Genomic DNA, 12482 nt, shown 5'->3' on the forward strand with positions numbered 1-12482 from the left:
TGTGTGTGTGTGTGTGTGTGTGTGTGTGTGTGTGTTCAGTCTCTTAGCGCATCCTGTAAATCAAGCATAAAGCTGTGTGTATAAGCTCTTAGCATTTAGACAAATGGGTCCCAATTTCAGTGAATAGGAGCATTAATGGTTAGAGGGGAGGCAGAAGCGGTGCGGAGTGCATTAGGAACCACTGATGGAGATTGAATAGACCCTTTCCTATCCTAAAAACAGCACTTCCTCTCTCTCTCTCACACTAGTGCTGAGCGATTAGTGCTTTTTGAGGTCGGTTTCGGTTCGATCGTTTAAAAAAAAAAAAAAAAAAAACATGAAATGCATTACAAAATAATGTCGTTACTATGATTTCAGAGTTGATTAATTAATGGAACTTCCAAAGCCCCAAATGGTGAGCATTCAAAATATTATATTGTCTCTGATCAGGTAGACCTCTAGGATATTACTATGACATTCAATATTTCAGTTTATATTAGTTTGTTTTATTTGACTGCTTTATTCTTTTTAATTCCTTTCATTTTTAATCTCTGCTCAGGCAATAGCAGTCAGCCAGCCAGGCCATCTGTTATGTTCTCCTCATACTGGACTGTCTGTAGTCATCCTATTTAGCTTGCCTGCCTAAGTATGCTGTAGAGGTGCCTGTCAATCATTTGACTACTTCTTCAAAGTAGATGAGGCATACTTTCCAGAACTGTCTCTGTCCCTCGTTGTGTACATTCCTCTCTCATACGGTCTGTGTATATCTAAACCTAACATAGCAGGCGTAAAATTGTATCCGTCCAGAGATATGTATATAATGTTGATATGCTCATGTCGCTGCCCTAACAAGGGGTGTTGTCCCAAAGGCGGGAAGGCAGGTTGCAAGTTTAGCTTCAAAATAAGCCCATAGAAATGCATTGGGCTGATTTTTGGCGAGTGAAAAAGCTGGCGCAGTGGATTATGGTCATTGTAGTTAATTCAGCACAGAAATGTGGTAATTAAGTTGAATATTTGCTTAGTGAACACTACAACACCCTTCAGCCTAGCATCCCACATAGTTCTTGACTTGATTTCCTTCGTGAATGATTTGAGAAACAGCGTGTTGGGCTCACACAAAAAAATAAATGGAATTCAAGTAATTGAACCGACATCGTTCAATTAGTTGTTTAATAATTGAAAAAAATAAAATATGATGATTAATCGCTCAGCACACACACACACACAAACTTTAGCACATCTGCAGGCTCTACTGTTGAAACCTTAAAGCCGGACCAGCAGCCAGACGGCTGGCTGAAGGATCACTGCATGCCTATCAGGCTGGTGCTGCTGGTCTAATTGTGATAAATGATAGCTGTTCCGCTGTCTGTCACTCTCGCTTCTCACATTGCACTGCCTGCTTCAGATGTGTGGAGGGCTTCACCCCAGCAGCTCCCGATCCATAACATCGGCCTGTATCTTCAACAAAGAAATGCTGAAGTTTTCACTGAATATGTAAAGGGTAAACACATTTGCTTTGATGCAGTGGATGTTTTGAAAGTTAGTGACATCTAGTATACCCCTGAGGCCCTCTAACTGTGAATGGTCAGCCTCTGATCCTGTCTTCTCCAATGTTGTGGTGACAGGCTGCCAATACCCTCCCACACATGGCCAATAAAGTGTCCGAGCCTGTGAGTATGAAACACTTTATTAAAGTTTAGAAGCTGTCCTGGAGGTGTAGCTGACAAGAGCTGTGGAAGAGCTTTCACAGTACACACACTGACTCATACCATGGTATTATGTCTGAGTCCCATATGACGCAAATCATGTCTGTGTGGAACCAGTACTGAGGATTGTAGCTCCTTGAAAAGCGAGACACTTCTTCGCTGTACATCTCTCACTCTGCCCCAGCCCTGAGCCTTCTCTCTCCCTCGGATAACCAAATACTACAGGCTGCCAGGACCCAGGGGTGGATAAATCATCCCTTTAACCAAAGTGAGCTAATTGAATGAGTTACTGATGTGATTGCCTTGGCTGGTCCACAGAGCATGGGGTGTACGTGTTGTTTTTAGTTGGTCTGTGTGAGGCCAACGGTCTTCACTCTTCAGTGCTAAATGCTTCCCTAACTGGGGAGTTCCGATAGCTCGACTTCAGCTGTTAAGCTGTCTGTCTGGACAGTTTCTAGAGTTCATGGGAGATGAAGGAAGGGCCCAGAGAGGTCTCTGTGGGATCCAGACTGATGTGTGACACGGAGTGGCCGTGGCTGTGGGAGCGGGACATTGCGTGGTTGCGAGAGGGCGGCCTGGGGGTGGTTTTGCCTTGGGCTTGGACTTCTGTCTGCTCTGAGCTCTGGGTTGCCAGGGTGGAGTCCATACTTGACTCTACTCCCGCCCCGGCCCCCATCCCTGTCCCCCTGCTCCCACCTTGCTTGTGCCTCTCCCAGGCAGAGCTCAGCTTCACAGCCAGGGCCAGCAGGTTCTTCCCCAGGAACACTGTCGAGACCCGGGGGTCCCTGTACCACAGCATGCCTGTGCCCCTGAGGGCCATTGTGAACACGTTGATGGTGACCAGGCTAAGCCAGGGGTACAGGGCCTCCTTACGGGGCCCCCTCTGTCCCGGCAGGGCTGCGGCCCCCAGCTCTGTGAGGGCCACGCAGGGCAGCAGCAGCAGCAGGGCGTAACAATAGAAGAACACCAGGCCTTCGGCCCACAGGGGTACCCCCAGGTCAGTGGCCCCTGTGTGGGCTTCCCACAGCCCTGCCTGCAGGTCCAGAACATCCAGCAGGTCCACCACCACCCAGAGCAGCCTCCCCCGCACTTCCTGTTTCCTTCGCAGGGGCGTCATGTTGTCAGCCCCAGTCAGGATGAGGAACAGGGAGGGCAGGCAGACTGACAGCAGCAAGGTGAGCGTCTTCCTGGCCAGGGGGTCGGGCGGTCGGCGTTCCATTCGGTAGTTCTGGCAGACGAAGAAGAGTTTGAGCTGGAGCAGGGACAGGAAGAGGAACCAGAGTGCGTTGGCAAAGCCTCGGCGAGGCGAGTGCGCTTCAGACACCACTCCCGCCGACACGAAACGCAGAGCCAGCAGGAAGCCCAGGTCACCTAGCAACACAGCGGCGCACGGCCACACGCCGGGCCCGGCCTTGCCACGGGCTCCCAGCATGCTCTGTTCCAGCAGGTAGAGGTCGACCACTGCCATGGTGCTCACCGTGACCAGGGTTGATACGCACACCTGGGGCGTAGGCACCATGCCTGGGAGAGGAACACAGAAACATGACAAAGCTGAGAGAAGGGAAATAATACAAAATAGAGGAACTGTTTTGTTCCCGTCTAGACTCTGACCTCATTTATTTGCCAAAGTGAATTTCCCTTGCATGATAGACAAAAGCTTTCTTCACGACTCTTGTCTACTTAAGTGATGTTAGTCATTATTTTTTGCTTGTTGCTATGGATAAAGATAATTTTGATGCCAGTTCAGCAGTGAGCTTTGGGTCAGAGACCGTTCTTCCCTGGTCATACATCCTGAGGGGTGTTAGTTCTCACTCCTCTGCGGCTTTTTAATTTAAATGGGTCTCTTCGGCGATGAAAGTTTCAACCCCTCCCGGGGCCTTGGCTAAAACTCTTGAGTATGACACAGGTTTCCTTCCATGGTGTTTTACTTGGGTGGTCTTACCTTATTCATTATTAATGAATTGTGTTAAAGTGCAGTAAATCACTTTTTTCTCCTTCCTGTTTACTCGGCCTGTTTGATTCTCATTGTTGCTGCCTGCCGCAGTCTTAAATTGGCAGAAAATTGCCTTCTCATTTGGGCTGAATATTAATAACGTCTCTTATTAATATTTGTTCTGAGATGTTTTTGACGGTAATTGCTTGTGTGTTCATGAACACGTGTGTGTGTGTGCCATTCTAATTGGCTAATTTTGTGCCATATTTCAGCAGTGAACAGTATAAAACCTCAGTATTGATTGGGAGTGTGAAATTGTCAGACTTTACGGTGCAAACACTCCTCTCCTTATCGTATTGAGGAGCCAGGAGAGCTGAGGAGGGTTGTCGGCCATCTGACTAGCACCGTCGAGGGTGTCAACACCGCCATGAGATCTGGCATTTCAATATGAAATCGTTACCACCTCATATATCCCATAATGGCAACATTTGAGTGTGTGATCGAGCGAAACGATTGTGGGCTCCGCGGCCATAAGGGAACAAATGAACAGCGCTGATAACGTGTGTTTATGTCTGCTTCTGACTGACGACAGGCATCAATCTTTTCAATGCACCGCTCATCTGAGCCCTGTCATCCACTGAGCGAGAGGGACTGTCAAAGGGTCTGCAGGAGAGACTTGTGAGAGGGGATTGAAAGTAAGATATATGCTCTTGGCTGTCTACATGCCTAATAAAGTATTACTGCATGATGGTAATAGTTCATAAATTAACTCTGCTTGGAGAGAGTTGGAGGGGAGATGAGATGAAAGCCAAAAGTGATGAAGAGGAAGCTGCAGACATAAAGATGTTGACGCAGGCAGCTAAAGGAGACATGGGATCTTACGCCTGCTCTGTATATGAATAGATTTAAATGTATTCATCGCCAGGGATCAGAAGAAATTAAACACTTTAATATCTGGAACAGAGGAGTGAAAAATGTAATGGGTGAGAAAAAGACCTAGACTGACTGACTAATCCTCCTAGGGGCATGGTGAGGAAACGAAGAGGAGGGACACAAATGTCAGCTTCACTAATATCTGATTATCATACAGGGCTTTTTTTGTTTCACTGCGTCCTGATTATCAGTGCTGGAATTGAATGGATTCTAGTGTACCAAGCCGCTGACTGTGAGAATATTGGAATAGAAAAATGGTGTTTTATCTGAACAAACCCCCCAAACTGCAGTCAGTGGAAGGAGAAAGGTAGTCTGCCACCCCAGACAGTGTGTTTGCCTTTCTCATTCCCAACACGCCTGTTGGCAATTCTATGTGCGTCTTAAATTGTACCCTGGAACCCTGGCATTCCTCTGTCAGCCTGTGTTTTGTGTTGTGACGGCTTGTCAAAGCACATTGATTTTGTTCTGAGTGAGCGGCCTAGATGACTGCCGTGTGTCCACTCTGCTCATCAATAATGACCAGATTCATCATCCCTATCATTAGAAAGCTGTACTGTTACTGACAGGCTGATTCAGGCTATTCCGCTGCAAGTGTAAGGAATGGGGCCTGTAAAGGTGGACAGGTAAACAATTTGTTTGTGATTTTTCAGCCGACGGTGTACAAGGACAGAAAGACTTCCTTCTTGTTTGTTATGCGTGTCGTGTGTATTGTGAAGAAAGGAGTGTTTTTGCCAATCACCCAGGTAATCTGTTATGGTTTTCAAATGAGCTCCCCTACACACATGGAGACACACACACATACCTCGTCTGTTTTCCTCTCTAATATTGGTGGTCTGCCAGGTGCGCTGGGAGGCAGGTAAAAGGAAGATTAATTGCTCTGGACTTATAATTCATATAAAAACACCCCCAGGATATTTGTCTTACTACAAACTAAATCCAATGTAATCTTCCCCAGCAGGAGGGGAGATAGCTCAGTCTAGCCTAAGTTGTACAAGGAAGGGGTATATGGGGCTATGTGAAAGCCTGAGGGGCTTGCTTGTTAGAGAGGAAAAGGGATTTCTCTTCAATTAAATTAATTTATGGAGGTGTAACGTGGAGGGGAAAAAAAGATCCAACTAATGGAATAGTATTGGCAAATCGCGTCTCATCCAGGTGACTGAGTTGCCATCCAGCAGTAATATCTGATGTCTCATGAGGCATTTGTACGCCTATGGGAACAGCTATTACATGTGTAGGGGTTATAGGTATTGGAGCATGTACCCCAAATGATCATTTCAACAGAAATCTGTTTAAATGCCTTCTATATGGGCGATTTTGTCTACCATTATGTTGGTGCCACACACTTAACACCTAGTCACTCATTTATTTATGGTACATTTTAATGATGCACCACCTGTTACATAATCACTCTTTATTAATACGTGCATACATAATTCAACTCTTTCAAAGTAGTGGATAGCTAGTTACCCAAAGCATGCGTTCTTCGCTGCTCCTCTTGGCTTGATTGAGATCCACGTCGCCTATTAGTCGTACTAGAACGGTCCCTGGATTAACATTAAAGGTCAAAAATGATCATCTGTGATTCCTAAATTAGTCTTTACATCGGTTGCTTTGTGTTAGTCCTATAATGCTGTGTGTCTGTCGGGAATATTTGAACAAACTCCCACTCTGCTATGACGATCTTATCATACTGATAAAATAGGGGAAAAGTAATTGTCCATCTTCGAGTTTGTAAGATTTAAAACGCCAAGCCGCTTTTGCTTTTTCGGTCATCAGATAAACGTGTCATTTTGCACAGTTATCCCACAGTCATCGTGGGCGCAGAATTATCCATCTCTTGGTATGTCCGTATTGAATTTGACACCTTGGCTCTCCGGTCTGGCAGCCGAAGATCCAGTTATTCGGGAAAGAGCTGTGCGGGCTTGTTCGCCGGGCTCCGTATTCTGTGAGCTATCGAAGTCGCTCAGAAGTAGACGGCTGCTTGACGCGGAATAATGATCAGGAATAGACGGCAAGATAAGTATCGACAGTAAAGCAAACCTCGAGGACACGAGAGAGAAACATGAGGAAACTCGCCGCTAGAGTTTATGATTGCGGTGTTAATTTGTAGGCAGGTTACATACTCTCGGCTCCCCGCCTCGTTCTCTCTCACTGGGTGAGTTCGTTTTGCATCGCCCAGTGCCCCGGGTAGGCGGAGTTTAAAAAAAAAATATATATATATATATATATATTTTTTTAGACCATTCCATTGGTCCTTAAGTGAAATCTTAACACACCGAGGGTACCGCTGCATAAATATAGTTGCCCACAGTTATGTCCATCGGTTATGGTAATTATCATTATGCCACTTTGATGAAAACTAGCGTAATGGATTGGTATTAGATGGAAGTAGGTTACAGCCTTGATTGCCCTGCCAGTGCCGTACCCTAATGAAATTTATACGGAACCAAGTAGAGCGAGAGATGCCTGTAGCCTATGGACACATCTCAAAACGCAGATGTTACTACTTTAATTAGACCCCTTCTGTTTCTTACCGTCTTTAGTTACACAACAAAACCATCCTGTTTCTTGTTGTACTGTAGATTTAAAACAGTCCCAGCTGGCTGCCTTATGGCTAAAAGGGTTTAGGAATGGATGATTTTGATAGTCAAGGAGCATGCATTGCTTCACCTTGTCATTGTGTGTTCCGTTAAGTGAAATGCATATGCATATCAATCTCCACCTTCTCAGCATCACATCTAAACTCAAAGGCTTTCTCATTTAACCATCTCCCTTTTTATTATCTCGTCTCTGTGTGTGAGACAGGGGAAGGAGAGTCATCATTCTTGTCACAATCAGCTTCTCGCTCCACTGGCTTCCAGAGGTTTTCCATTCCCTTGGTTCAATTTGTTTGTTTTTCTCTCAGCTCTCCTCTTTCTCTCCCTTCTCATGCCTTCCAGTTTCATTCTCTCTGTCTCTCTTCTGCCTTTTTCCTTTGGTTCCCTGTGGGTGTGGTTGAAGGTCACTCTGCACTGGCTCTCTTTCAGCATGAAAAGGGGGAGCAGACATAGCGGGGGAGAGAGAGGGTGACAGAGGGAGGGAGAAAGGGAAGGCAGACTGTCCACAGCAGTGCATAGTCATCGCTTTCCCTCCTAAACATGAGGAAGTTTGGAAGGACGTGGGGTAAGAGACCATCCAAGAATGCTAAGGACTGATTGGTTCCAATCTGATGTCCACCAGTGGCAGAGGCCAACCACCACAGAGCCAGAATAGAATAGCAATCTCCTCTCCACCATCTGCTCTCACTAGTCTACTTTCCGTCACATGTATCAGAGCTCTACCCTCTGCTGCTATTCATGCACTGCTTTACCTACCACACTGAATAATTTAGTTTAATGTGGCAATTGGAATGCTTTCTAAATTGCACAAATGAGAAAGTCACTTTAACTCTAACTACATGTACATACAACTAACCGGTGCCCCCTCACATTGACTCTGTACCGGCACACCCCTGTATATATTGTTATTTTTTACTGCTGCTCTTTAATTACTTGCTACTTTTATCTCTTATTCTTACCTGTATTTTTTTTAACTGCACTGTTGGTTTGGGTCTCGTAAGTAAGCATTTCACTGTAAGGTCTACACCTGTTTTATTCAGCATTTCACTGTAAGGTCTACACCTGTTTTATTCAGCATTTCACTAAGGTCTACACCTGTTTTATTCAGCATTTCACTAAGGTCTACACCTGTTTTATTCAGCATTTCACTAAGGTCTACACCTGTTTTATTCAGCATTTCACTAAGGTCTACACCTGTTTTATTCAGCATTTCACTGTAAGGTCTACACCTGTTTTATTCAGCATTTCACTAAGGTCTTTTTTATTCAGCATTTCACTGTAAGGTCTACACCTGTTTTATTCAGCATTTCACTAAGGTCTACACCTGTTTTATTCAGCATTTCACTGTACTGGTCTACACCTGTTTTATTCAGCATTTCACTAAGGTCTACACCTGTTTTATTTCAGGTCTACACCTGTTTTATTCACTTTCACTGTAAGGTCTACACCTGTTTTATTCAGCATTTCACTGTAAGGTCTACACCTGTTTTATTCAGCATTTCACTAAGGTCTACACCTGTTTTATTCAGCATTTCACTGTAAGGTCTACACCTGTTTTATTCAGCATTTCACTGTAAGGTCTACACCTGTTTTATTCAGCATTTCACTGTAAGGTCTACACCTGTTTTATTCAGCATTTCACTGTAAGGTCTACACCTGTTTTATTCAGCATTTCACTGTAAGGTCTACACCCGTTTTTATTCGGCACATGTGACTAATAAAATTTGATTTGAAATTAAATGACAGAACCTTTCACAACCATAATACCTCACTACTTTTCTGTTGCTGCTACTACAGCTGCTACGACTACTACTGATGCACTCCAATGCAACACTACCAAATCAATACCCATGTGATACAGTTCCTGGCTCTCCCACTAGCTCCACCAGTTCCTGAGGCATCTTGTTGATGCCTCCAGTAGGCCATTCAGCTGCTGCTGCCTCTACACATGATTAATCATGAAGCACAACACTGTCGACAGTGTGAAGGGAACTTAATGGAGTCGAAAATACCATGTTTTCTTTGATATGGTGTAATCACTTGTTTTCCTGCCCTGCTTGCTGATCTGATTGGGCAGGTTCTCTGCTGTGTAGACTCAGATGGAGCCAGTATACGCCCTTGGAGCAGAGCTGTGCTGCTGGTTGTTGCTCGCCCGTTTCACTTGTTATGGAAAGGAGTTCTTTGGGAGTTTGGCCGTCACTGTCCGTCGTCATCATCCTGGTCATTTGGAAAATGTGCTTGAAGTACACTTATTTTAGTACAATATGTGAGAGTTGACTGTGGGCTTAGAGGACCTGAGCTGACCTGCTATTCTCTGTGGCAGACTGCCGTGTACCTACCCCCTCTCTAGGCGTGCCATGCAGGGGTAAGACGGGTCAACCCAATCAGCTGAATGACGTCCTGATAGGGATGAGTGATAAAACGGCAACATGGCAGCAGATTAAATGAACACGATAACGAATGAGTGTTTCACCGGAGTTTAATTAACCCCCAGCCGCATCCTACCCCCCCTCTCATGGCACACACCCCTCTGTAACTCCTCCCTTCTCCCTATCCCACCCAACCACCACACTGCCTGCCAGAGCAATTTATCCCCTGTCCTTCTTGTGTGCCCGGGGCAATTAATCCTGCCCCAAGGCCCCCTCCTATGTCTGTGTCCTCTACCTGCATGTCTGCCACACTTGCTTACACACATTCTGTTTTTCTTGCTGTCTCGCTCTCTCACGCACACAGGCTTCTAAGACACCTGTGAACTGGAGGACCCGTGCACTTCAATTATCAAACATTTTAGCAATATGCATAGAATTGAAAAAGTTATCGTCGGATATTATTCATCCTAATCAGACAGGTTTTTTAAATGGAAGATATGTAAGAGATAATAGAAAACAAGTATTAGAAACAATAGAACACTATGAAGAATCTGGGAACCCAGGCCTGGTATTCATAGCTGATTTTGAAAAAGGCATTCGATAAAGTATGACTAGAATTTATATATATATAATAAATGAATGAATACCTGACTATTTTAATTTATACAATGGGTTAAAGTTGTGTGGTAAATAATGAATACTTCTCAGAAAGTCTTCAACTGTCGGAGTAAAACGATGTTGTCCACTATCGGCATATATATCTGTTATGGTCATCGACATAACAAATAGCTATTAAAATGAGCTTCAACAATAACATCAAGGGGCTGGAAATCCAGGGCTTAAAATCAAAGGTGTCAATGTATGTGGATAATTAATGTTTTCTTTTATATCCACAACTTGTATCCCTGCACAACCTCATTAAAGGATCTAGATGATTTGTCTAACTTCTGGGATACAACCAAATTATGATGTACCATATTACATATTGGATCGCTAAAAAATGAAATAATTTTACCAATAAAATGGTCTGACGGTGAAGTGGTCATATTCTGTATTCATATCCCAAAATACACTCTCACAATACATTTAATCAGAAAGTTTGCAAAAATAGATAAGCTGATGCTACCATGGAAAGGGAAATACCTGTTTTTTTTAATGGAAAATCGACCTGCTTTTAATTGAGTCATATCCCAGTTTACCCATTTTTACTTATGGCCCTGCAAACACCGAATTACTTGTTTAAAAAAATATATATGCGCAAAACATATTCCACATTATTTGGAATGGCAAGCCAGACAATATTAAACAGGGTTATTTATATAATGAATATTAATTCGGAGGGCTGAAATGATTAAATATGAAAGTCTTGAACCTCTCACTAAAGGTTTCAGTCATACAAAAGTTAATTCCAAACTTATTAAAAGTGCCTTTTCCCCTTTATTCCAATTACAACCTTTCACTTTAAGTTATTTGAAAATGAAATGCGACCGACCGGCTCGATTTGGTATAATGTAACAAATTTTGAAATTGTGTTTTTTACATTGGATGAATGTATAGACTCTGAGCTAGAAAATTGAATATGATATACTACAATTGCAGAAAAATGGGAAAGTAATTCTGCATTGAAAGTTGATAAACTTGTAACTCCGCTTTTGGCTCTTGAATGTTTTGGTACACCTACTGGAGAGCTCTTCTTTGTCTACACCCATTCTGTAAGTGAGGACTTGGTGGACTGTATATTCTTTAGGTTAGGTTTTTACTTTGTGTTCCCTCCCATGTGCTGGTAAAGGCACAGATGACAGACAGGTAGGATTCAAATTGAGGTGGTTTAATAACGCTGAAGATGCACAGGCACGGAACAGCACTGCACAGTGTATGTAGTATGGATCTGCTAAAGTACTTAGTGGTCTGGCAACTTGCTTTAACGTGTGTGTGTGTGTGTGTGTGTGTGTGTGTGTAAAGAGAGAAATAAAGATGGTGAATGACAGAATACAATCTCTTATAAACAATATGCATGGCAATAACATACAGCGCAATAAAACAAATAAGTGTATTAATTTAAGATCAAAAGGGTGCTGCCGCACGTGTACTACAAAGCATAGGACCATCTTCAGTACAGGGCTACAATGAACTTGAATACCTCTAAACAGTGAAATGCAATGTTATACCCATATAATGATTTACCCTACACGTATACAATTACAGGGCATATAAACAACGCACTTGGGGACATTATCCTATACAAATACAAGGTTAAATGTCCAAAATTATATGGGGGAAAGGGGGATACCTAGATAGTTGTACAACTGAATGCCTTCAACTGAAATGTGTCTTCCGCATTTAACCCAACCCCTCTGAATCAGAGAGGTCCGAAGGGCTGCCATAATCGACATCCGCGTCTTCGGGGAACAGTGGGTTATCTGCCTTGCTCAGGGGCAGAATGACAGATTTTTACCTTGTCAGCTCGGGGTTTCGATCCAGCAACCTTTCAGTTACTGGCGCAATGCTCTAACCACCATAACAGAGCTTGCCAGCTCACAGTAGCTAGCTCGCAGTAGAAACGACTAATTAGTGTAACCATAAATAGGACATTGTCGCAGAGACAAAAACACCTGAAAGATATGAAATATGCAATCAGGACGCACACTGGCCTTGGCTAACACAATGAAAGCCAACTGGTGGGAAAACACAGGTGGCTGGAGCTTTCTCTCACTTGACTTCTCTAGAGCTGATCTTCTCTGAGCTAGAGATCGCCCAGCATGCTTTGCTCCACTTCACCAGTGGGCGGAGCTACATCTCAGATATGGTGAACTAACATTACTGATAACGGTTAACTACAAATACTTAACAGCGTTTTGTACACGTTCAGCATTGTTCACACCCTCTTAAGCCTTAGCCCCACCCATCTCTTTTTAAGGAGTCACATGTGAGGCCATGTGCTAAACAGAATGAGTACAGTAGTGTA

The 12482-nt window shown here is 43.8% G+C and overlaps 2 protein-coding genes across 3 annotated transcripts in view; one reads left to right on the plus strand and one right to left on the minus strand.

Moving 5' to 3' along the window:
* Positions 1 to 12482, plus strand: part of LOC115129430 (large ribosomal subunit protein uL11m-like) — a 79089-nt gene that overhangs the window by 22034 nt on the left and 44573 nt on the right. The window lies entirely within an intron of this gene.
* On the minus strand, positions 1141 to 6711 carry LOC115129429 (transmembrane protein 121-like). The gene is made up of 2 exons (XM_029659760.2): positions 6019 to 6711; positions 1141 to 3206 (listed from the first exon to the last, which is right to left on the minus strand). Exon 2 carries the CDS (start codon positions 3202 to 3204, stop codon positions 2140 to 2142), a length of 1065 nt encoding a protein of 354 aa, XP_029515620.1. The 5' UTR covers positions 3205 to 3206; positions 6019 to 6711; the 3' UTR covers positions 1141 to 2139.

This window comes from Oncorhynchus nerka, linkage group LG5, assembly GCF_034236695.1.
Source record: "Oncorhynchus nerka isolate Pitt River linkage group LG5, Oner_Uvic_2.0, whole genome shotgun sequence".
Taxonomy (NCBI): Eukaryota; Metazoa; Chordata; class Actinopteri; order Salmoniformes; family Salmonidae; genus Oncorhynchus; species Oncorhynchus nerka.